Source organism: Staurois parvus, unplaced genomic scaffold (assembly GCF_062004578.1).
Source record: "Staurois parvus isolate SC_StPar_1 unplaced genomic scaffold, SC_StPar_1.0 ptg001509l, whole genome shotgun sequence".
In the NCBI taxonomy this organism is placed as follows: Eukaryota; Metazoa; Chordata; class Amphibia; order Anura; family Ranidae; genus Staurois; species Staurois parvus.
The window spans coordinates 76333-103245 of record NW_028319305.1 but is presented as its reverse complement, the minus strand read 5'-3'; the positions used below and the strand labels follow the sequence as shown (position 1 = coordinate 103245).

Genomic DNA, 26913 nt, shown 5'->3' with positions numbered 1-26913 from the left:
TATGGATAACGGAACGTATACGATGTGAGGGGGGGGAGGTTCTATATGGATGATGGAACGTATACGATGTGAGGAGGGGGGAGGTTCTATATGGATGACGGAACGTATACGATGTGAGGAGGGGGGAGGTTCTATATGGATGATGGAACGTATACGATGTGAGGGGGGAGGTACTATATGGATAACGGAACGTATACGGTGTGAGGGGGGGGAGGTTCTATATGGATGATGGAACGTATACGATGTGAGGGGGGGGGGAGGTTCTATATGGATGATGGAGCGTATACGATGTGAGGGGGGGGAGGTTCTATATGGATGATGGAGCGTATACGATGTGAGGAGGGGAGGTTCTATATGGATGATGGAACGTATACGATGTGAGGGGGGAGGTACTATATGGATGATGGAACGTATACGATGTGAGGGGAGGGGGAGGTTCTATATGGATGATGGAATGTATACGATGTGAGGAGGGGGGAGGTTCTATATGGATGATGGAACGTATACGATGTGAGGAGGGGAGGTTCTATATGGATGATGGAACGTATACGATGTGAGGAGGGGAGGTTCTATATGGATGATGGAGCGTATACGATGTGAGGGGGGAGGTTCTATATGTATGACGGAACGTATACGATGTGAGGAGGGGAGGTTCTATATGGATGACGGAACGTATACGATGTGAGGAGGGGGAGGTTCTATATGGATGACGGAACGTATACGATGTGAGGAGGGGGAGGTTCTATATGGATGATGGAACGTATACGATGTGAGGAGGGGGGAGGTTCTATATGGATGACGGAACGTATACGATGTGAGGAGGGGGGAGGTTCTATATGGATGACGGAACGTATACGATGTGAGGAGGGGGAGGTTCTATATGGATGATGGAACGTATACGATGTGAGGAGGTTCTATATGGATGATGGAGCGTATACGATGTGAGGAGGGGAGGTTCTATATGGATGATGGAACGTATACGATGTGAGGAGGGGGGAGGTTCTATATGGATGATGGAGCGTATACGATGTGAGGGGGGGGGGAGGTTCTATATGGATGATGGAACGTATATGATGTGAGGAGGGGGAGGTTCTATATGGATGATGGAACGTATACGATGTGAGGGGGGAGGTACTATATGGATGATGGAACGTATACGATGTGAGGGGGGGGGAGGTTCTATATGGATGATGGAACGTATACGATGTGAGGAGGGGAGGTTCTATATGGATGATGGAACGTATACGATGTGAGGAGGGGAGGTTCTATATGGATGATGGAACGTATACGATGTGAGGAGGGGGAGGTTCTATATGGATGATGGAACGTATATGATGTGAGGAGGGAGGTTCTATATGGATGATGGAGCGTATACGATGTGAGGGGGGAGGTTCTATATGTATGACGGAACGTATACGATGTGAGGAGGGGAGGTTCTATATGGATGATGGAACGTATACGATGTGAGGAGGGGGAGGTTCTATATGGATGACGGAACGTATACGATGTGAGGAGGGGGAGGTTCTATATGGATGATTGAACATATACGATGTGAGGAGGTTCTATATGGATGATGGAACGTATACGATGTGAGGAGGTTCTATATGGATGATGGAACGTATACGATGTGAGGGGGGAGGTTCTATATGGATGATGGAGCGTATACGATGTGAGGGGGGGGGGGTTCTATATGGATGATGGAACGTATATGATGTGAGGAGGGGGAGGTTCTATATGGATGATGGAACGTATACGATGTGAGGGGGGAGGTACTATATGGATGATGGAACGTATACGATGTGAGGGGGGGGGAGGTTCTATATGGATGATGGAACGTATACGATGTGAGGAGGGGAGGTTCTATATGGATGATGGAACGTATACGATGTGAGGAGGGGAGGTTCTATATGGATGATGGAACGTATACGATGTGAGGAGGGGGAGGTTCTATATGGATGATGGAACGTATATGATGTGAGGAGGGAGGTTCTATATGGATGATAGAGCGTATACGATGTGAGGGGGGAGGTTCTATATGGATGATGGAACGTATACGATGTGAGGAGGGGGGAGGTTCTATATGGATGACGGAACGTATACGATGTGAGGAGGGGGGAGGTTCTATATGGATGACGGAACGTATACGATGTGAGGAGGGGGAGGTTCTATATGGATGATTGAACATATACGATGTGAGGAGGTTCTATATGGATGATGGAACGTATACGATGTGAGGAGGTTCTATATGGATGATGGAACGTATACGATGTGAGGGGGTTCTATATGGATGATGGAACGTATACGATGTGAGGAGGGGGGAGGTTCTATATGGATGATGAAACGTATACGATGTGAGGGGGGGTTCTATATGGATGATGGAACGTATACGATGTGAGGAGGGGGAGGTTCTATATGGATGATGGAACGTATACGATGTGAGGGGGGAGGTTCTATATGTATGACGGAACGTATACGATGTGAGGAGGGGAGGTTCTATATGGATGATGGAACGTATACGATGTGAGGGGGGAGGTTCTATATGTATGACGGAACGTATACGATGTGAGGGGGGAGGTTCTATATGGATGATTGAACATATACGATGTGAGGAGGTTCTATATGGATGATGGAACGTATACGATGTGAGGAGGTTCTATATGGATGATGGAACGTATACGATGTGAGGGGGTTCTATATGGATGATGGAGCGTATATGATGTGAGGAGGGGAGGTTCTATATGGATGATGGAACGTATACGATGTGAGGAGGGGGAGGTTCTATATGGATGATTGAACATATACGATGTGAGGAGGTTCTATATGGATGATGGAACGTATACGATGTGAGGGGGGGTTCTATATGGATGATGGAACGTATACGATGTGGGTGGGGAGGTTCTATATGGATGACGGAACGTATACGATGTGAGGAGGTTCTATATGGATGATGGAACGTATACGATGTGAGGAGGGGAGGTTCTATATGGATGACGGAACGTATACGATGTGAGGAGGGGAGGTTCTATATGGATGACGGAACGTATACGATGTGAGGAGGGGGGAGGTTCTATATGGATGATGGAACGTATACGATGTGAGGAGGGGAGGTTCTATATGGATGATGGAACGTATACGATGTGAGGAGGGGAGGTTCTGTATGGATGATGGAGCGTATACGATGTGAGGGGGGAGGTTCTATATGTATGACGGAACGTATACGATGTGAGGAGGGGAGGTTCTATATGGATGATGGAACGTATACGATGTGAGGAGGGGGAGGTTCTATATGGATGACGGAACGTATACGATGTGAGGAGGGGGAGGTTCTATATAGATGTTGGAACGTATACGATGTGAGGAGGGGGGAGGTTCTATATGGATGACGGAACGTATACGATGTGAGGAGGGGGAGGTTCTATATGGATGATTGAACATATACGATGTGAGGAGGGGGGAGGTTCTATATGGATGATGGAACGTATACGATGTGAGGGGTGGAGGTTCTATATGGATGATGGAACGTATACGATGTGAGGAGGTTCTATATGGATGATGGAACGTATACGATGTGAGGGGGTTCTATATGGATGATGGAACGTATACGATGTGAGGGGGGAGGTTCTATATGGATGACAGAACGTATACGATGTGGGTGGGGAGGTTCTATATGGATGACGGAACGTATACGATGTGAGGGGGGAGGTTCTATATGTATGACAGAACGTATACGATGTGAGGGGGGAGGTTCTATATGGATGATGGAACGTATACGATGTGAGGAGGGGAGGTTCTATATGGATGATGGAACGTATACGATGTGAGGGGGAGGTTCTATATGGATGATGGAACGTATACGATGTGAGGGGGGAGGTTCTATATGGATGATGGAATGTATACGATGTGAGGGGGGGTTCTATATGGATGATGGAACGTATACGATGTGAGGGGGGAGGTACTATATGGATGATGGAACGTATACGATGTGAGGAGGGGAGGTTCTATATGGATGATGAAACGTATACGATGTGAGGGGGGGTTCTATATGGATGATGGAACGTATACGATGTGAGGGGGAGGTTCTATATGGATGATGGAACGTATACGATGTGAGGGGGGAGGTTCTATATGGATGACGGAACGTATACGATGTGAGGGGGGGTTCTATATGGATGATGGAACGTATACGATGTGAGGAGGGGAGGTTCTATATGGATGATGAAACGTATACGATGTGAGGGGGGGTTCTATATGGATGATGGAACGTATACGATGTGAGGGGGAGGTTCTATATGGATGATGGAACGTATACGATGTGAGGGGGAGGTTCTATATGGGTGATGGAACGTATACGATGTGAGGGGGGAGGTTCTATATGGATGACGGAGCGTATACGATGTGAGGAGGGAGGTTCTATATGTATGACGGAACGTATACGATGTGAGGGGGGAGGTTCTATATGGATGATTGAACATATACGATGTGAGGAGGTTCTATATGGATGATGGAACGTATACGATGTGAGGAGGTTCTATATGGATGATGGAACGTATACGATGTGAGGGGGTTCTATATGGATGATGGAGCGTATATGATGTGAGGAGGGGAGGTTCTATATGGATGATGGAACGTATACGATGTGAGGAGGGGGAGGTTCTATATGGATGATTGAACATATACGATGTGAGGAGGTTCTATATGGATGATGGAACGTATACGATGTGAGGGGGGGTTCTATATGGATGATGGAACGTATACGATGTGGGTGGGGAGGTTCTATATGGATGACGGAACGTATACGATGTGAGGAGGTTCTATATGGATGATGGAACGTATACGATGTGAGGAGGGGAGGTTCTATATGGATGACGGAACGTATAGGATGTGAGGAGGGGAGGTTCTATATGGATGACGGAACGTATACGATGTGAGGAGGGGAGGTTCTATATGGATGACGGAACGTATACGATGTGAGGAGGGGGGAGGTTCTATATGGATGATGGAACGTATACGATGTGAGGAGGGGAGGTTCTATATGGATGATGGAACGTATACGATGTGAGGAGGGGAGGTTCTGTATGGATGATGGAGCGTATACGATGTGAGGGGGGAGGTTCTATATGTATGACGGAACGTATACGATGTGAGGAGGGGAGGTTCTATATGGATGATGGAACGTATACGATGTGAGGAGGGGGAGGTTCTATATGGATGACGGAACGTATACGATGTGAGGAGGGGGAGGTTCTATATAGATGTTGGAACGTATACGATGTGAGGAGGGGGGAGGTTCTATATGGATGACGGAACGTATACGATGTGAGGAGGGGGAGGTTCTATATGGATGATTGAACATATACGATGTGAGGAGGGGGGAGGTTCTATATGGATGATGGAACGTATACGATGTGAGGGGTGGAGGTTCTATATGGATGATGGAACGTATACGATGTGAGGAGGTTCTATATGGATGATGGAACGTATACGATGTGAGGGGGTTCTATATGGATGATGGAACGTATACGATGTGAGGGGGGAGGTTCTATATGGATGACAGAACGTATACGATGTGGGTGGGGAGGTTCTATATGGATGACGGAACGTATACGATGTGAGGAGGTTCTATATGTATGATGGAACGTATACGATGTGAGGGGGGAGGTTCTATATGTATGACAGAACGTATACGATGTGAGGGGGGAGGTTCTATATGGATGATGGAACGTATACGATGTGAGGAGGGGAGGTTCTATATGGATGATGGAACGTATACGATGTGAGGGGGAGGTTCTATATGGATGATGGAACGTATACGATGTGAGGGGGGAGGTTCTATATGGATGATGGAATGTATACGATGTGAGGGGGGGTTCTATATGGATGATGGAACGTATATGATGTGAGGAGGGGGAGGTTCTATATGGATGATGAAACGTATACGATGTGAGGGGGGGTTCTATATGGATGATGGAACGTATACGATGTGAGGGGGAGGTTCTATATGGATGATGGAACGTATACGATGTGAGGGGGGAGGTTCTATATGGATGACGGAACGTATACGATGTGAGGGGGGGTTCTATATGGATGATGGAACGTATACGATGTGAGGAGGGGAGGTTCTATATGGATGATGAAACGTATACGATGTGAGGGGGGGTTCTATATGGATGATGGAACGTATACGATGTGAGGGGGAGGTTCTATATGGATGATGGAACGTATACGATGTGAGGGGGAGGTTCTATATGGGTGATGGAACGTATACGATGTGAGGGGGGAGGTTCTATATGGATGACGGAGCGTATACGATGTGAGGAGGGAGGTTCTATATGGATGATGGAACGTATACGATGTGAGGGGGGAGGTTCTATATGGATGACGGAACGTATACGATGTGAGGAGGGGGAGGTTCTATATGGATGATAGAACGTATACGATGTGAGTGGGGGAGGTTCTATATGTATGACGGAACGTATATGATGTGAGGGGGGAGGTTCTATATGGATGATGGAACGTATACGATGTGAGGGGGTTCTATATGGATGACGGAACGTATACGATGTGAGGAGGGGGAGGTTCTATTTGGATGATGGAACGTATACGATGTGAGGGGGGAGGTTCTATATGGATGATGGAACGTATACGATGTGAGGAGGGAGGTTCTATATGGATGATGGAACGTATACGATGTGAGGAGGGAGGTTCTATATGGATGATGGAACGTATACGATGTGAGGAGGGAGGTTCTATCTTGATGATGGAACGTATACGATGTGAGGGGGGAGGTTCTATATGGATGACGGAACGTATACGATGTGAGGAGGGGGAGGTTCTATATGGATGATGGAACGTATACGATGTGAGGAGGGGGAGGTTCTATATGGATGATGGAACGTATACGATGTGAGGAGGTTCTATTTGGATGACGCAACGTATACGATGTGAGGGGGGGAGGTTCTATATGGATGATGGAACGTATACGATGTGAGGGGGGAGGTTCTATATGGATGATGAAACGTATACGATGTGAGGGGGGGTTCTATATGGATGATGGAACGTATACGATGTGAGGGGGAGGTTCTATATGGATGATGGAACGTATACGATGTGAGGGGGGAGGTTCTATATGGATGATGGAATGTATACGATGTGAGGGGGGGTTCTATATGGATGATGGAACGTATACGATGTGAGGAGGGGAGGTTCTATATGGATGATGAAACGTATACGATGTGAGGGGGGGTTCTATATGGATGATGGAACGAATACGATGTGAGGAGGGGGGAGGTTCTATATGGATGATGGAACGTATACGATGTGAGGAGGGGGAGGTTCTATATGGATGATGGAACGTATACGATGTGAGGGGGTTCTATATGGATGATGGAACGTATACGATGTGAGTGGGGGAGGTTCTATATGGATGATGGAACGTATACGATGTGAGGAGGGGGGAGGTTCTATATGGATGACGGAACGTATATGATGTGAGGGGGGAGGTTCTATATGGATGATGGAACGTATACGATGTGAGGGGGTTCTATATGGATGACGGAACGTATACGATGTGAGGAGGGGGAGGTTCTATTTGGATGATGGAACGTATACGATGTGAGGAGGGAGGTTCTATATGGATGACGGAACGTATACGATGTGAGGAGGGGGGAGGTTCTATATGGATGACGGAACGTATACGATGTGAGGAGGGGGAGGTTCTATATGGATGACGGAACGTATACGATGTGAGGAGGGGGGAGGTTCTATATGGATGTGGAGATCACATCCATAGGGATTAATGGGGGGCTCACATCTGTAGGGATCATATGAGGGGGGGACTCCCATCTGTAGGGATCATACGAGGGGGGGACTCCCATCCATAGGGATCTATTATAAGGAGGGGACTCCCATCTGTAGGGATCATAAGAGGGGGGGACTCCCATCCATAGGGATCTATTATAAGGAGGGGACTCCCATCTGTAGGGATCATACGAGGGGGGGACTCCCATCCATAGGGATCTATTATAAGGGGGGGACTCCCATCTGTAGGGATCATAAGAGGGGGGGACTCCCATCCATAGGGATCATAAGGGGGGGGGGACTCTATTTGGAGAAATCTATGAGCAGCTCAGTCAATGGAAAAGCTGGCCTCCCATTGAGATTACTGGTCAGTCTTGGCGTACTGCTGATCCCTATGGAGTCCCTATGGACATCTTCTAGACAACTCTTACCTTGTAGGTACCGGAACCTCGGTGACTCCGCCCAGCATGATGGACTGGACCAGCCGTACGAAAGCCACGAATGGTTTGTCCAGGAAGTCCACTTCTCCCACCAGAACATTGGAGGCCTCGGCGTCCCGCGGGATCTTCTTTATGAACTTATTCCTCAGCTGGAGAGAAGAGACGGAACGTTCCGTGACTCCGGAGTTCATGGGTCAGCTCTTCTACTATACATGTGGTGTTCCCCTCCCCCACCCTCCATGCTGTAGTGCCCATTTATCCCGGGGGGGGGGGGTACATTTCAGTACTGGCGCCCCAATGTCAGCGTGTCCCCCCACTGCCTGCCGTGTTATGTATGTCCCAATCCGTCCTAAATGTTCCCTACAGTAAGGATCCTACAGCTGGATGGGACCCCCGATCATAGAGCGCCTCCATCATCGGAATCCACGGATGGGGGTCCAGGAGGCCACTTACCTGGTCTGAGCTCGGCGTGTCGGCGATGTCATTCATACTCCTGCTCTGGGCGTGGCCTACAGAAAATACAGAAATCACGCTAAAAAGTCACATTTAGGAGAATTCAGTAAAAATCACCAGCTGAGGGGAGGAGGTGGAGGAATTCGTTCCTTGGGGTCACCAGGAACCCATCTAAACCAGCGTCTTCTGCTGAACTAACCCCAAACAATTCCACCCAAGGCATGACATGCATGACAACCATGACAGTTGCTTGTGCTCTCAAACCATCAAAGGGCCGGTGTCATAACTGATGACATGGGCAGCACCATGGAAAATGCAGATGGAACAGAGGCCAAGATGGCAGCTTCCGTGGCTGTATAGGAGGGGAATCCTGTGGCTGTATAGGAGGGGAATCCTGTGTATAGGAGGGGAATCCTGTGTATAGGAGGGGAATCCTGTGGCTGTATAGGAGGGGAATCCTGTGGCTGTATAGGAAGGGAATCCTGTGTATAGGAGGGGAATCCTGTAGGCTGTATAGGAGGGGAATCCTGTGGCTGTATAGGAGGGGAATCCTGTGGCTGTATAGGAGGGGAATCCTGTGGCTGTATAGGAGGGGAATCCTGTGGCTGTATAGGAGGGGAATCCTGTAGGCTGTATAGGAGGGGAATCCTGTAGGCTGTATAGGAGGGGAATCCTGTGACTGTATAGGAGGGGAATCCTGTAGGCTGTATAGGAGGGGAATCCTGTAGGCTGTATAGGAGGGGAATCCTGTAGGCTGTATAGGAGGGGAATCCTGTGACTGTATAGGAGGGGAATCCTGTAGGCTGTATAGGAGGGGAATCCTGTAGGCTGTATAGGAGGGGAATCCTGTGACTGTATAGGAGGGGAATCCTGTAGGCTGTATAGGAGGGGAATCCTGTAGGCTGTATAGGAGGGGAATCCTGTAGGCTGTATAGGAGGGGAATCCTGTGACTGTATAGGAGGGGAATCCTGTGGCTGTATAGGAGGGGAATCCTGTGACTGTATAGGAGGGGAATCCTGTGGCTGTATAGGAGGGGAATCCTGTGGCTGTATAGGAGGGGAATCCTGTGTATAGGAGGGGAATCCTGTGGCTGTATAGGAGGGGAATCCTGTAGGCTGTATAGGAGGGGAATCCTGTGACTGTATAGGAGGGGAATCCTGTGACTGTATAGGAGGGGAATCCTGTGGCTGTATAGGAGGGGAATCCTGTGTATAGGAGGGGAATCCTGTGGCTGTATAGGAGGGGAATCCTGTGGCTGTATAGGAGGGGAATCCTGTAGGCTGTATAGGAGGGGAATCCTGTGTATAGGAGGGGAATCCTGTGGCTGTATAGGAGGGGAATCCTGTGGCTGTATAGGAGGGGAATCCTGTGGCTGTATAGGAGGGGAATCCTGTGACTGTATAGGAGGGGAATCCTGTAGGCTGTATAGGAGGGGAATCCTGTGTATAGGAGGGGAATCCTGTGGCTGTATAGGAGGGGAATCCTGTGGCTGTATAGGAGGGGAATCCTGTGGCTGTATAGGAGGGGAATCCTGTGGCTGTATAGGAGGGAATCCTGTAGGCTGTATAGGAGGGGAATCCTGTGGCTGTATAGGAGGGAATCCTGTAGGCTGTATAGGAGGGGAATCCTGTGGCTGTATAGGAGGGGAATCCTGTGGCTGTATAGGAGGGGAATCCTGTAGGCTGTATAGGAAGGGAATCCTGTGGCTGTATAGGAGGGGAATCCTGTGACTGTATAGGAGGGGAATCCTGTGGCTGTATAGGAGGGGAATCCTGTGACTGTATAGGAGGGGAATCCTGTGACTGTATAGGAGGGGAATCCTGCAGGCTGTTTTCAGAAGCACCAATGGCGGTCAGTTTGTAGAAGATTTCTGGTCAGGATGAGATATAACATGCAGTATATATTATATATCTCTAATGTTGGATTTGCTGTACACGTGACGGGAGGGAACTCGGTGTACACGTGACGGGAGGGAACTCGGTGTACACGTGACGGGAACTCGGTGTATACGTGACGGGAGGGAACTCGGTGTATACGTGACGGGAGGGAACTCGGTGTATACGTGACGGGAGGGAACTCGGTGTATACGTGACGGGAGGGAACTCGGTGTATACGTGACGGGAGGGAACTCGGTGTACACGTGACGGGAGGGAACTCGGTGTATACGTGACGGGAGGGAACTCGGTGTATACATGACGGGAGGGAACTCGGTGTATACATGACGGGAGGGAACTCGGTGTATACGTGACGGGAGGGAACTCGGTGTATACATGACGGGAGGGAACTCGGTGTATACATGACGGGAGGGAACTCGGTGTATACGTGACGGGAGGGAACTCGGTGTATACGTGACGGGAGGGAACTCGGTGTATACATGCGGATATTCCGCACCAAGAGATCGTCATAAATACAAAACACCTACGCAATCTTCCATAGCTGGAACTCTGTCTCATTCTCAGATCTTCTGTAGATCGATGAAGATGAGCGCCAGCAGGAACACTTGGGGCAGGAATTCGATCTACAAATAAAAATAACATTCGTTATACGAGTAGTAAAAACAGACAAGAGAACCTGTAACAGGGCTGATGATGATTGCTGGGCCAAATTATGGGGCAATGACATCATAGGGTATTTCAGTCTAACTCCAATCCTAACTCCTAAACCTAACCATCAATCCTAATCACCAATCCCAACCCCAACTCTGACCACCAACCCTAACCACCAATCCCAACTCTGACCACCAACCCTGACCACCAATCCCAACTCTGACCACCAACCCTAACCACCAATCCCAACCCCAACTCTGACCACCAACCCTAACCACCAATCCCAACCCCAACTCTGACCACCAACCCTAACCACCAATCCCAACCCCAACTCTGACCACCAACCCTAACCATCAGCTCTAACCACCAACCCTAACCATCAGCTCTAACCACCAATCCCAACCCCAACTCAAACCACCAACCCTAACCATCAGCTCTAACCACCAATCCCAACCCCAACTCTGACCACCAACCCTAACCACCAATCCCAACCCCAACTCTGACCACCAACCCTAACCACCAATCCCAACTCTGACCACCAACCCTAACCACCAATCCCAACCCCAACTCTGACCACCAACCCTAACCACCAATCCCAACCCCAACTCTGACCACCAACCCTAACCACCAATCCAAACCCCAACTCTGACCACCAACCCTAACCATCAGCTCTAACCACCAACCCTAACCATCAGCTCTAACCACCAATCCCAACCCCAACTCAAACCACCAACCCTAACCATCAGCTCTAACCATCAATCCTAACCATCAACTCTAACCCCAATTCCAACCCAAACTCTAACCCCAACCCTAACCCTTATCCCTAACCACCAATCTTAACACTAACCACCAACTCTAACCCCGACCCTAACTACCAATCCTAACCCAAATTCTAACCACCATCCCTAACCACCAACCTTAACCACCAATGCTAACCCTTACTCCAATCCCAACCTTAAACCCAACTCTAACCTCCAACTTTAACTACCAACACTAATCCTCGTCCATAACCCCCAACCCTAACCACCAACCCTAACACTAACCCAACCCTAACTCCAACTCTAGCCCAAATCCTAACCCAACCCCAACCTTAATACCAACTCAAACCCCAAATTTAAGTCCAACATTAACAGCAAACCTAACCCCAATCCTACTTCCAACTCTAAACCCAAACCTAACCCCTACCCCTACCCCAACCTTAACTCTAACCTCAACCCTAATGCTAAACCTACCCCCAATCCTCCTTCCAACTCTAATTCCAAACTTAACTCTACCCCAACTCTTAACCCAATCCTAACCTCAAATCTAACCCCCGCACTAATGCCAAACCCATCCCCAATCCTACTTCCAACTCTAACCCCAACCCTAACACCAACTCTAACCCCAATACAAATCTAACTCCAACTGTAACCACAAACCCAACCCTAAACCCATTTTACCCCTAACCCCAACCTTAATTCTAACCACAACCCTAACCCTAAATCTAAACCCACCCTTAACCCTAAATCCAACTCTAACTCCAACTTTAACTCCAATCCTCCTTCCAACTCTAACTCCAAACTTAACTCTAGCACCAACTCTTAGCAAAAACCTAACCCCAACACTAATGCCGAACCTAACCCCAATCCTTTTTCCAGCACAACCCCAAACCAAACCTCAACCCTAACCAAACCTTAACTCTAACTCCAACCTTAAGCCTAACCCCAACTCCAACCCCAACATAACCTGACCCTAACCCCAACTCTAAACCAACCTTAACTTTAACCCCAACCCTAACCCCAATCCAAACCTAGCTCCAACTTTAACCCCAACCCTAAACCCAATTTAACCCTAACCCCAACCTTAGGACCAACTCTAACCCCAACCCCTACATAACCTGCCCCTAACCCCAACTCTAAACCAACCTTAACTTTAACCCCAACTCTAACCCCAACCCTAACCCCAATCCAACCCTAGCTCCAACTTTAACCCCAACCCTAAACCCAATTTAACCCTAACCCCAACCTTAAGACCAACTCTAACCCCAACCCTAAATCCAACCCTAAACCCAACACTAACCCCAATCCCAATCCCAACCCTAACCTTAAACCTAATGCCAACCCTAAACCCAACCTTACCCCCAACTCTAACCCCAACCTTACCCCCAACTCTAACCCCAACCTTACCCCCAACTCTAACCCCAGCCTTAGCCCCAACTGCAACCCCAACCCTAACTACAACCCTAACTCTAAGCTCAGCCCTAACAAGACCTGATAGTAAATTATAAATAATAAATGACACTGAATATGTATTCTTATAGAAATACCTCATTTACTGCATTTTTTTAAATAAAAATCCTCAATAGCTGCAATCCATGGGAAGGAAACCCTCATAATTCCTTCATAACAATGTCCTGGTATTGATGGTTTCCAGGTACTCACTGGTATTAGAAGAGACAGACTTCCCGATGTCCGCCAAGGAGCGGTGGATGGGTTTCTTGGTCTGGTGTCGGTGTTTCCTTAAAAGGACAAAGCTGATCTTCTCTCTGAGCTCAGGCTTGAGTATTCCATCTTCCACCTGCTTCTCTATGACATCATCTGTGATGGACACACCCCCATCAGGTATACTCTATGGTTACTAACCCGACTTAAAGGGCAATGCCTACTTAAAGGGCAAGTATCATGGTGGTCGGTCAGTGCCATGCAGAATTTTCATCTGGAAATGTTTATTTGGACTCCTTCACATTCAGAAGGTTTGGGGGTGCAGTGCACGACATGAAAGCGTGTATGAGAATGAGCCCCTTGTTTTCATTGGTTCAATTCTAAACCCCGCAGTGACATGCAGCGCTCCCAGGGACTCCCTACCACCTCTGAGCACTGCAGCAATCGGATGTGAATTAGCGCCTACAGTCTCTTCTAAAGTTTATCTGATTGGCTGAATACGGCTAATTAATTCAACGCCTCGGTGTCACTGAAGGATTCTGGGAAGAGATAAATCTGAATATATTTATCAGTGACAATGCTGGAGTGACCTTCATAGGGGATTCTTGGCCTACATGTGTGCTCCCTGTCTATAGGACAACCTACCGACAATCTGCAGGAGGGTCCATAGGACAACCTACCGACAATCTGTGGGAGGGTCTATAGGACAACCTACCGACAATCTGTGGGAGGGTCTATAGGACAACCTACCGACAATCTGTGGGAGGGTCTATAGGACAACCTACCGACAATCTGTGGGAGGGTCTATAGGACAACCTACTGACAATCTGTAGGAGGGTCCATAGGACAACCTACCGACAATCTGTAGGAGGGTCCATAGGACAACCTACCGACAATCTGTGGAAGGGTCTATAGGACAACCTACTGACAATCTGCGAGGAGGTCTAAAGGACAACCTACCGACAATCTGTGGGAGGGTCTATAGGACAACCTACTGACAATCTGTGGGAGGGTCTATAGGACAACCTACCGACAATCTGTGGGAGGGTCTATAGGACAACCTACTGACAATCTGCGGGAGGGTCTATAGAACAACCAACTGACAATCTGCAGGAGGGTCTATAGGACAACCTACCAACAATCTGGAGGAGGTCCATAGGACAACCTACTGACAATCTGCGGGAGGGTCTATAGAACAACCAACTGACAATCTGAGGGAGGGTCTATAGGACAACCTACCGACAATCTGTGGGAGGGAATATAGGACAACATGCTGACAATCTGCAGGAGGGTCTATAGGACAACCTACTGACAATCTGCAGGAGGGTCTATAGAACAACCAACTGACAATCTGCGGGAGGGTCTATAGGACAACCTACTGACAATCTGCGGGAGGGTCTATAGAACAACCAACTGACAATCTGCGGGAGGGTCTATAGGACAACCAACTGACAATCTGCGGGAGGGTCTATAGAACAACCAACTGACAATCCGCGGGAGGGTCTATAGGACAACCTACCGACAATCTGCGGGAGGGTCTATAGGACAACCTACCGACAATCTGCGGGAGGGTCTATAGGACAACCTACCGACAATCTGCGGGAGGGTCTATAGGACAACCTACCGACAATCTGCAGGAGGGTCTATAGGACAACCTACTGATAATCTGTGGGAGGGTCTATAGGACAACCTACTGACAATCTGCAGGAGGGTCTATAGGACAACATGCTGACAATCTGCAGGAGGGTCTATAGGACAACCTACCGACAATCTGGAGGAGGTCCATAGGACAACCTACTGACAATCTGCGGGAGGGTCTATAGGACAACCTACCGACAATCTGTGGGAGGGAATATCCATCCAAGTCCAGGAGGACGGTTCCAGTCTGAAGACACGTCCGCAGCTCGAAGAGGCTATGAAGGGACAGTGTGGAGACGTGGGGCTTACTCCACCGTTCTCCTCCTTCTTCAACCTTCTCCTCAAATTTGATCCACCTGTGTGAAGGGTCAGCAGTTATGACATCACAACTTACGTGTCTGACATCATAGAACACCAGAAAACTGTTATTTCTAATCTGTACACTGAAGACACAGCAACTCTGGAGGACAGAAAACTCCATGAAATTCATTTCCTCCCGAATAATGATTGCATTAGTCCCGGGGATGTGCAATGTGTAGCACTCAATAGAATCCTGGCTCCCCAGATAATGCTCTGATCTGATTGGCCAACAAACATCACAAGACTTTGCTGCCATCACAGATTATTGAATAGGCCGGCTTGTCTCGTACCGGGGGCCGTAGTCTGCAATTTCTAGAATCAATGGAGGTTGATGTACCGATAAAAGGCGGAGCTTTTGTAGGAAGTATTGCTCCTGTCTCTGTATATAGCAGTGTTTCTCAACTCCAGTCCTCATGGACCCCCAACAGATCATGTTTTCAGGATTTCCATTATTTTGCACAGGTGATTTGATCAGTTTCACGGTCTTAGTAATTACCACAGCTGTTTCATCTGAGGGAAATCCTGAAAACATGACCTGTTGGGGGTCCATGAGGACTGGAGTTGAGAAACACTGGTATATAGGGACCTGTTAGGGATTCGTACGGACCTATAAAGGTCCAGTCTGAGATGTAAGTTGTCAGAATCTTGTAGGATCGCCATTCCCAGAAATGTCTTCTACATTTCATTTCCTCCCACCAATATAATCCACAAACATCTCCTCTCTCTTCATTTCCTCAAAGTTGCATGACTCGTATTACAGATTACCGCAGGAAACAAGGGGAGGCTTGAAGGACCTCGGCATTTCTCAGGATTGCTAAGCAGATGTAGAACAAATCGTAATCCTAATCTTCCCAAACATTTCAGGCCATGCCCGGCATCACTGGGGAGAGCTCTGCCATACACTGGAAGGGTGGGAGAGGGATGGAGGGACAGATGATGAGTGGACTCCGCCACAGGTCATCCTACACCTGGAGCTGGATGAGGCCCAGTCTCATCTCCACCCACTGAATGGATGGCACAATGGGGGGACAGTTGGCTCTGTGGTTCACATGGTGCCCCAAGGCTTCATTTCTGCAGAGATTGCATGTTTTCTATGGGTTTCCTAATACTCTCCGTTTGGTGGCTTCTAGTGGAACTCCAGATCCTCTCTAATGGAAATAAAAGAATGTCACTGAAGCAGGTTTTGGGGGAGTGTTAGACCCTCTGTCACATCTGATTATTGGAGATATTCTTCATCTTCCACCATGCTGGCACCATGTAATGACCAATGTCACCTCCTCTTCTACCATGCTGGGCACCATGCAATGACCAATGTCACCTCCTCTCCCACCATGCTGGGCACCATGCAATGACCAATGTCACCTCCTCTCCCACCATGCTGGGCACCATGCAATGACCAATGTCACCTCCTCTCCCACCATGCTGGGCACCATGCAATGACCAATGTCACCTCCTCTCCCACCATGCTGGGTACCATGCAATGACCAATGTCACCTCATCTTCCACCATGCAATGACCAATGTCTCCTCATCTTCCACCATGCAATGACCAATGTCACCTTGTATTTCACCATGCTGGGCACGATGTAATGGCCAATGTCACCTCATCTTCCACCATGCTGGGCATCATGCAATGACCAATGTCTCCTCATCTTCCACCATGCAATGACCAATGTCTCCTCATCTTCCACCATGCAATGACCAATGTCACCTCCTCTCCCACCATGCTGGGCACCATGTAATGACCAATGTCAACTCCTCACCCACCATGCTGGGCACCATGCAATGACCAATGTCACCTCGTATCTCACCATGCTGGACACCATGCAATGACCAATGTCTCCTCATCTCCCACCATGCTGGGCACCATGCAATGACCAATGTCACCTCGTATCTCACCATGCTGGGCACCATGCAATGACCAATGTCACCTCGTATCTCACCATGCTGGACACCATGCAATGACCAATGTCACCTCCTCTCCCACCATGCTGGGCACCACCCAATGACCAATGTCACCTCCTCTCCCACCATGCTGGGCACCATGCAATGACCAATGTCACCTCCTCTCCCACCATGCTGGGCACCATGCAATGACCAATGTCACCTCCTCTCCCACCATGCTGGGCACCATGTAATGACCAATGTCACCTCGTATCCCACCATGCTGGGCACCATGCAATGACCAATGTCACCTCATCTCCCACCATGCTGGGCACCATGCAATGATCAATGTCACCTCCTCACCCACCATGAGGAGTACCATGCAATGACCAATGTCACCTTGTATCCCACCATGCTGGGCACCATGCAATGACCAATGTCACCTCCTCTCCCACCATGCTGGGCATCATGCAATGACCAATGTCACCTCATATCCCACCATGCTGGGCACCATGCAATGACCAATGTCACCTCCTCTCCCACCATGCTGGGCATCATGCAATGACCAATGTCACCTCATCTCCCACCATGCTGGGCACCATCCAATGACCAATATCACCTCATCTCCCACCATGCTGGGCACCATGCAATGACCAATGTTTCCTCATCTCCCACCATGCTGGGCACCATGCAATGACCAATGTCACCTCATCTCCCACCATGCTGGGCACCATGCAATGACCAATGTCACCTCCTCTCCCACCATGCTGGGCACCATGTAATGACCAATGTCACCTCCTCCCCCACCATGCTGGGCACCATGCAATGACCAATGTCACCTCATCTCCCACCATGCTGGGCACCATGCAATGACCAATGTCACCTCCTCTCCCACCATGCTGGGCACCATGCAATGACCAATGTCACCTCCTCCCCCACCATGCTGGGCACCATGCAATGACCAATGTCACCTCATCTCCCACCATGCAATGACCAATGTTTCCTCATCTCCCACCATGCTGGGCACCATGCAATGACCAATGTCACCTCATCTCCCACCATGCAATGACCAATGTCTCCTCATCGCCCACCATGCTGGGCACCATGCAATGACCAATGTCACCTCCTCCCCCACCATGCTGGGCACCATGCAATGACCAATGTCACCTCATCTCCCACCATGCAATGACCAATGGCACCTCCTCCCCCACCATGCTGGGCACCATGTAATGACCAATGTCACCTCCTCCCCCACCATGCTGGGCACCATGCAGTGACCAATGTCACCTCCTCCCCCACCATGCTGGGCACCATGCAATGACCAATGTCTCCTCATCGCCCACCATGCTGGGCACCATGCAATGACCAATGTCACCTCCTCCCCCACCATGCTGGGCACCATGCAATGACCAATGTCACCTCATCGCCCACCATGCTGGGCACCATGCAATGACCAATGTCACCTCCTCCCCCACCATGCTGGGCACCATGCAATGACCAATGTCACCTCCTCCCCCACCATGCTGGGCACCATGCAGTGACCAATGTCACCTCCTCCCCCACCATGCTGGGCACCATGCAGTGACCAATGTACTGATATTAGAACTCTTCCGCACTCTGGGATAAGATCCATGTCATAGAGATCCATGTAATATGTGTTGTTGGGATCTATCGGTACTATGTGCCTGCTGGGGGTTATGGATGGTAATAAAAGGCACCAAGTTGCTCGGGACTGTCGGGTGGTAAATCCGCGGTGACACCCAGAGATTACCCAACATGTGATTAATAGAGTGAAGTCAGGGAAGTGGTTTCCATCTGTAAATCCGCTGTGGTTGGTCAGCGGGGGATCAGCCGCCAGGGAATGGTGAGTACAATGCGGCATTGCTGAGCGCCGATGTATCCTGCCGAGAAATTCTTGCTGGATTTTCCATTCTGACTCGTTAATCTGCTGACTTAATAAAGTGAGTGTTGCTCGGGCTCATGTAATGCCTTCATTGGGGTTTAAGGAAAGATTTGGCCGCGTTAATGAAGAACGTTCGGTGTTGTTTCATCAGCGGGATAATTTGTTTCAGGTTGACACGTATTACTTATTGATGAACCTCCTCCTCCAATTACACGCCTGATAATTCAGCCGGGATCAAGCGTGTTATCAGGGAACACCTAGGAGCAAGGTTGCTCGGGCACCTGAGTGTGCACAAATCTGTGCTGGTGGCTCTGCAGAGTCAGGGTTAGGCGTGTGTCTGCTCAGAGTATTGCGTGTGTCTGTATGCGTGTATGCGTGTGTCTATGCGTGTGTCTGTATGCGTGTCTGTGCTCAGAGTATTGCGTGTGTCTATATGCGTGTGTCTGCATGCATGTCTGTATGCGTGTCTGCTCAGAGTATTGAGCGTGTCTGTATGCGTGTATGCGTGTTTCTGTATGCGTGTTTCTGTATGCGTGTGTCTGTATGCGTGTTTCTGTATGAGTGTTTCTGTATGCGTGTGTCTGCTCAGAGTATTGCATGCGTCTGTATGCGTGTGTCTGTATGCGTGTGTCTGTATGCATGTGTCTGCTCAGAGTATTGCGTGTGTCTGTATGCGTGTGCAGGGGCGGACTGACGACTCATGGGGCACCCGGGCAATAGGGGATCATGGGGCCCCTGTGTCCTTGCCCAAACTCAAAAAAGCCTATGAAAAAGGTACCAGGGGCATCTCATGGGGCCCTCTACTGACCCCGGGCCCTCGGGCAGTGCCTGAGTTTCCAAATGGTCAGTCCGCCCCTGTGCGCGTGTCTGTATGCGTGTGTCTGTATGTGTGTCTGTATGCATGTGTCTGTATGCGTCTGCTCAGAGTATTACGTGTGTCTGCATGCGTGTGTCTGTATGCATGTGTCTGCTCAGAGTATTGCGCGTGTCTGTACACGTGTGTCTGTATGCGCGTGTCTGTACGCGTGTGTCTGTACGCTCGTGTTTGTACGCGTGTGTCTGTACACGTGTGTCACAGTGCGCACATACAGTGGGGTATTTAGGTTTTGTGCTGCCCTAGGCAACACAAATTCGTCTGCCCCCACGGACACCGACCAACACCACCACCCCCCTTCCCCCTCCCGCGGAGAGAGCCGGACATTGACCAACAACACCCCGCCCCCCACCCGAGAAACCCTTCTACTACCACCCCCCCCCTCCCGGGGACAGAGAGAAAGACACTCCCCTTGACAGCTCAGATATCCCCGGGAAGGAGAGTCGGGCTCTACATACACCATCAAGCAGCCTTTCTCAGATCCCACCTGGTTCCCATGCCATGCGTGGCCCTTCTTCTGGGGGGAGGTGCTGCCCCCTGAAAAGTGCTGCCCTAGGCAAGTGCCTTGTTTGCCTTGTGGTAAATCCGCTCCGGTGTACACGGGTGTCATGTGTGTGCTTGCAGGCCGGTGCAGTCTGTTTTCTCCACTGCAGATGGCGCTCACCGCAGTGGCATTACATAGAGAGAGGAAGCCAGGAGGAACCTAGCACCTCTATGGCTTCCTGGGTCACAGGAGGCAGCTATCCGATTGGATGCTGGTGTCTCATGTGACTGTGGCGGCCATCTTGGATCAGGCAGAGTCTACTTAAGTGCATCCAAAGGAAACAAACACCAGCGCTCTAATCTTCATGCTCCACGTGTAAAGCGGTATCTGTCACTTGGTGGGGGGAAGCCCTCTAAAGATGGGGGAGTCTTGATACTAGCGAACGAAAAACACAAAATGGCGCACTCTCCTCGTGCGTTACCGCGGTTACAAATGAATTTATTAAAAATGTAACAAATGGATATTCACAAAACGAATGTAAAAAACAAACATGAAGTCAAATGGGTGAATGTCACATGACTGGAGTCCCGTGATGACGGTGCCATCGTTGTGGGTATCCATTTTTTACGTCTTTGTTGGAGTCTATTTCAGGCCCCGGCTCTCGGGATTGGTGCACATTTGGCGTGTGGCTAGAGTAAGGACAGGTCACCTTTCTTTCAGGGACAGAGCTTAGCATCAGAAGCTCCAGAGGAGTAGGGGAAGTGCAGGGACATGCCATTCTTTCTGGAAGCCTCTCCACTCAGGTACGGATCTGCCAGGCTGCATTCCGCTCCTTGAGACAGACGCTGTCGGCATCCCTGAGACCTTCAGCTCTGATAGATCGCTGTTCTACCTTGTGACTGTTCCCGGTCGGTGGCCCTCCTATCGGGCTTGTTGTGTATTACTGAACTTTAGTTGCAATGCATTCCTGATACTCTGAACCTGGACTCTTTTCTGCTGCACCCACCCATATGCCGGTCATTGGTGGTGGTGCCAAATGGCCTCTTACAAAGAATGGCCAGACCCAGTGTTGGTGCTGATTGGGCCTCAGCTTGTACCTTGTGACCTGACCTGCGTTCTGTGTGTGGTCCACCACTTCTGACCCAGGATGCTGCTGATCTGCTTTTGGATTCAGTTTGTTCTGCTGCTTCTCTGGTTTCTGACCTCGGCTCCGTCTCTGACCTTGACCCTCCCCAAGTGGTACCTTTGCTGACCCGGCCTGCTCTGCCCTTGATTTGCTCCCATTCTACTTGTCAAGTGCCAGGTCTGGTCTATGCCAAGATCCCACCGTGGACCTTGCTGACCATTCCTGATGACTGCCTGCTAGTGTCATTGGCAGACGTTTTGGTCCTGAACACTGTCTAGCCAGAGTTCCCCTTTAACCCCTGCTGGTGCTTCCTGTGGTCCTGCTGACTGCCTGACCCTCCGGCTCTAGTGGTCTTTCCTGGTCATCATCACCAATCAGAGATCCGGCACCACTTGTGTCCCTCAGAACCCTCTGTCTCACTTTCTGGCTGGAGATACGAGAGGCCACCTTCTCCATCTCCGTCCCGATCAGGTAAGTGACACTTATGAGCACGGCTCCAGGCTGACCCTGCCGGTGCTACTGTGGCTACCAAGGGCCCCCCCGCCCAACTCCCGCCTTACACAACCAAACAATGCAGTCCATCCTTGAGAACAAGGGTCTCCAAACTATGGCCCTCCAGCTGTTGAAGTACTACAAGTCCCATCATGCCTCTGCCTCTGGGAGTCTTGCAAGGCCTCATGGGACTTGCAGTTCCTCAACACCAGGAGGGCCATAGTTTGGAGACCCCTGCTCCAGAACATAGAAAGCTTTATTGTTCTTGACAGTACACTCCCACACTGCTTTACACATTTCACCATACATGGAAGGGGCTAAAGAAAGCTCACCGGATATTACCAGCCAGCGAAGGGCTTTCAGATAAAAGTGATCAGGTGGCTCTAGAGCCGCCTGATCCCTTTTCTGGGAATTTCCCCCCTTTTCCTGATGACTGTACCTGGCTGTCTCCTTCCATTCCAGCTCATCGCCGTCATACTGCAGGGTGTCCATCTCCGTGAAGAGGGTGGGATTTGGGGTGTCATCGTCGTCCCCCAGAATGTACCTCAGACGCTCTGCTGCTGGTGACACTGAGGACAAAACAAACTCATTAGTGTGCGCTGGCGCTAAAAACCGCTAAAATCTGCTAAAAACCTGATTAAAGCTAAAGCCAGCACTGTAATAAGAACAATATTCAGCGTTCTGAAAATAAAAAGTGCATAAAAAAGGATCGCAAAGTGAAAAAAAAACAAAACAGAAAAATCAGATCCCCCAAATACTCAAAGAATCCACAAAAATATAAATATACATCTGTGTTCCAGTGCAGCGCTGTAAGTGAGACCACCTGAATGAATATAAATGGTATTCTCCATCCCCCCAAATCATACAAAGAACAATTGCAGCGCTATGACTGAGACTACCTCCATTACCCAATCCTCACACATCTCCGGCATCAATACCTGTGTGCAGTGTTCCCAGACGTCCCTCAGCTGAGAACTCTCCACTGAAGGTGTCACCAAGGGAGCTGCGGTCCAATTGGACTCACACACTGGGTGACCTCAGTGGCCATCTTTAGTGAGGGCAATGCCAATAAATAGAAGAGCCTCACTGTGAAGTGGGCAGTGGAGGGACAGGACCCACCCTGGATAGGGACAGTCTAGAGATGGTTCCTGGTGATGAGGGGCAGAATAGGGACCCAGCTGCCCGCGCCGCCATTTCCCGGCTCCAGCGACAAGAGTTGGATCCGTTTATCTCATGTTTGGAACTGTCAGGACGAGTACTTTGCTGCTCTCCACGTGTTCTGCGTCACCTTCATCCAACCAAGAAATAACGGGGCCACTTCAAGAGGAACAAGCCATCAGAAAACCTTCCCAGCATGCCAGGACTGATAACTGTCACAGTTGCTTGTGCTCTCATCCAAACTGTCAAACCATCAAGTGACTGGAGTCATAACTGATCACATGTGCAGCTCCATGGCAACTGCAGACCAAACAGAGGCCAAGATGGCGACTTCCAGGGCTTATAAAGGAGAGTTTAGTTCCACTTTAATTGGAGTCCGTGTCATCCTTCCATATTGGGTACCAACTGGCCCCGCCCACAAGCTGCTGATGGACATGAAAATGAACATTTCAAACCCATTTCTTCATCCCCCCAAAAATGAAGTGTGAGAGTCGGAGTTGCAACTAGGAATCAGGTTCTGGGTTGTGGTTCAGGTTGGGGGTTCAGGCTAGGGTCAAGGTTAGGGTTGTTGTTCAGTTCAGGGTTCAGGCTAGGGTCAGGATTAGGGGTTCAGGTTTGGGTTGTGGTCCAAGTTGGGGTCAAGGTTTGGGTCCGGGTTGTGGTTCAGGTTGGGATCAGGTTTAGGGTTAAGTTTAGGGTTCAGATTGTGATTCAGGATGGGGTCGGGTTTAGGGGGTCAGGTTTAGGGATTCAGGTTGTGGTTCAGGTTTGGGTTGTGGTTCAGGTTGGGGTCAGGTTTAGGGGTTCAGGTTAGGGATCGGGTTGTGGCTCAGGTTGGGGTCAGGTTTAGGGGTTCAGGTTTAGGGGTTCAGGTTGTGGCTTAGGTTGGGGTTGGGTTTAGGGGTTCAGGTTAGGGTTGTGGTTCAGGTTGGGGTCAGGTTTAGGGGTTCAGGTTGTGGTTCAGGTTTGGGTTGGTGTCAGGTTAGGGTTCAGGCTGTGGTTCAGGTTGGGGTCAGGTTTAGGGGTTCAGGTTTAGGGGTTCAGGTTGTGGTTCAGGTTTGGGTTGGGGTCAGGTTAGGGTTCAGGCTGTGGTTCAGGTTGGGGTCAGGTTTAGGGGTTCAGGTATAGGGGTTCAGGTATAGGGGTTCAGGTTGTGGTTCAGGTTGGGGTCAGGTTTAGGGGTTCAGGTTTGGGTTGTGATTCAGGTTGGGGTCAGGTATAGAGATTCAGGTTAGGGTTCAGGTTGTGGTTCAGATTTGGGATGTGGTTCAGGTTTGGGTTTTGGTACAGGTTAGGGTCAAGGTTAGGGTTTGGGTTGTGGTTCAGGTTGGGGTCAGGTTTAGGGATTCAGGTTTGGGTTGTGGTTCAGGTTGGGGTCAGGTTTAGGGGTTCCGGTTTGGGGTTTGGTTCAGGTTTGGGTTTTGGTTCAGGTCAGGGTTAGGGTCAAGGTTAGGGTTTGGGTTGTGGTTCAGGTTAGAATCAGGTTTAGGGGTTCAGGTTTGGGTTTTGGTTCAGGTTGGGGTCAGGTTTAGGGGTTCAGGTTAGGGTTCAGGTTGGGGTCAGGTTTAGAGATTCAGGTTAGGGTTCAGGTTGTGGTTCAGATTTGGGATGTGGTTCAGGTATGGGTTTTGGTTCAGGTTAGGGTCAAGGTTAGGGTTTGGGTTGTGGTTCAGGTTGGGGTCAGGTTTAGGGGTTCAGGTTTGGGTTGTGGTTCAGGTTGGGGTCAGGTTTAGGGGTTCCGGTTTGGGGTTTGGTTCAGGTTTGGGGTTTGGTTCAGGTCAGGGTTAGGGTCAAGGTTAGGGTTCGGGTTGTGGTTCAGGTTAGGGTCAGGTTTAGGGGTTCAGGTTTGGGTTCAGGTTGGGGGTCAGGTTTAGGGGTTCAGGTTGTGGTTCAGGTTTGGGTTTTGGTTCAGGTTGGGGTCAGGTTTAGAGGTTCAGGTTGTGGTTCAGGTTGGGGTCAGGTTTAGGGGTTCAGGTTTGGGTTTTGGTTCAGGTTGGGGTCAGGTTTAGAGGTTCAGGTTATGGTTCAGGTTGGGGTCAGGTTTAGGGGTTCAGGTTGTGGTTCAGGTTTGGGTTTTGGTTCAGGTTGGGGTCAGGTTTAGGGGTTCAGGTTGGGATTTTGGTTCAATTTAGGGTTTGGTTCAGGTCAGGGTTAGGGTCAAGGTTTGGGTTTTGGTTCAGGTTGGGGTCAGGTTTAGGGGTTCCGGTTTGGGGTTTGGTTCAGGTTGGGGTCAGGTTTAGGGGTTCAGGTTGTGGTTCAGGTTTGGGTTTTGGTTCAGGTTGGGGTCAGGTTGTGGTTCAGGTTTGGGTTTTGGTTCAGGTTGGGGTCAAGGTTAGGGTTTGGGTTGTGGTTCAGGTTGGGGTCAGGTTTAGGGGTTCAGGTTTGGGTTGTGGTTCAGGTTGGGGTCAGGTTTAGGGGTTTAGGTTGTGGTTCAGGTTTAGGGGTTCAGGTTTGGGTTGTGGTTCAGGTTGGGGTCAGGTTTAGGGGTTCCGGTTTGGGGTTTGGTTCAGGTTTGGGGTTTGGTTCAGGTCAGGGTTAGGGTCAAGGTTAGGGTTCGGGTTGTGGTTCAGGTTAGGGTCAGGTTTAGGGGTTCAGGTTTGGGTTCAGGTTGGGGGTCAGGTTTAGGGGTTCAGGTTGTGGTTCAGGTTTGGGTTTTGGTTCAGGTTGGGGTCAGGTTTAGAGGTTCAGGTTGTGGTTCAGGTTGGGGTCAGGTTTAGGGGTTCAGGTATGGGTTTTGGTTCAGGTTGGGGTCAGGTTTAGAGGTTCAGGTTGTGGTTCAGGTTGGGGTCAGGTTTAGGGGTTCAGGTTATGGTTCAGGTTGGGGTCAGGTTTAGGGGTTCAGGTTGTGGTTCAGGTTTGGGTTTTGGTTCAGGTTGGGGTCAGGTTTAGGGGTTCCGGTTTGGGGTTTGGTTCAGGTTGGGGTCAGGTTTAGGGGTTCCGGTTTGGGGTTTGGTTCAGGTTGGGGTCAGGTTTAGGGGTTCAGGTTGTGGTTCAGGTTTGGGTTTTGGTTCAGGTTGGGGTCAGGTTTAGGGGTTCAGGTTGGGTTTTGGTTCAATTTAGGGTTGGGGTTAGGTAGACTAACAGCATGTGGGGCCCCATTGCCTGCAATGTGATCTGCGGTGGATCGTCTTTCAGAGGTATTTGGTAAATCGGGATCACATGTCACCTCCTCACTGCCTATGTCGTCCTCTGACAGCCCAGCACACGCATTGCACACAATATATGCAGATGGACAGAATCCTCATCGCTTCACCTCCATGATGTACAGATCTGCACCAAGGGGTGGGGGGAATTACATAAAGTAGAACTCCGGAGGAGACTTTACAGTAGAAGAACTT

The 26913-nt window shown here is 49.7% G+C and overlaps 1 protein-coding gene across 4 annotated transcripts in view; it reads right to left on the bottom strand.

The window, feature by feature from the left end:
- Nucleotides 1–26913, bottom strand: part of SLC4A5 (solute carrier family 4 member 5) — a 169952-nt gene that overhangs the window by 86526 nt on the left and 56513 nt on the right. For all 4 annotated transcript variants that reach the window (XM_089662644.1, XM_089662648.1, XM_089662647.1 and 1 more), the window contains exons 4-9: nt 22857–22986; nt 15491–15651; nt 13658–13813; nt 11114–11209; nt 8691–8746; nt 8229–8386 (exon numbers count right to left, since the gene is read on the bottom strand). In XM_089662644.1, coding sequence (XP_089518770.1) covers nt 8229–8386; nt 8691–8746; nt 11114–11209; nt 13658–13813; nt 15491–15651; nt 22857–22986 — 757 coding nt within the window. The remainder of the gene's footprint in view (nt 1–8228; nt 8387–8690; nt 8747–11113; nt 11210–13657; nt 13814–15490; nt 15652–22856; nt 22987–26913) is intronic.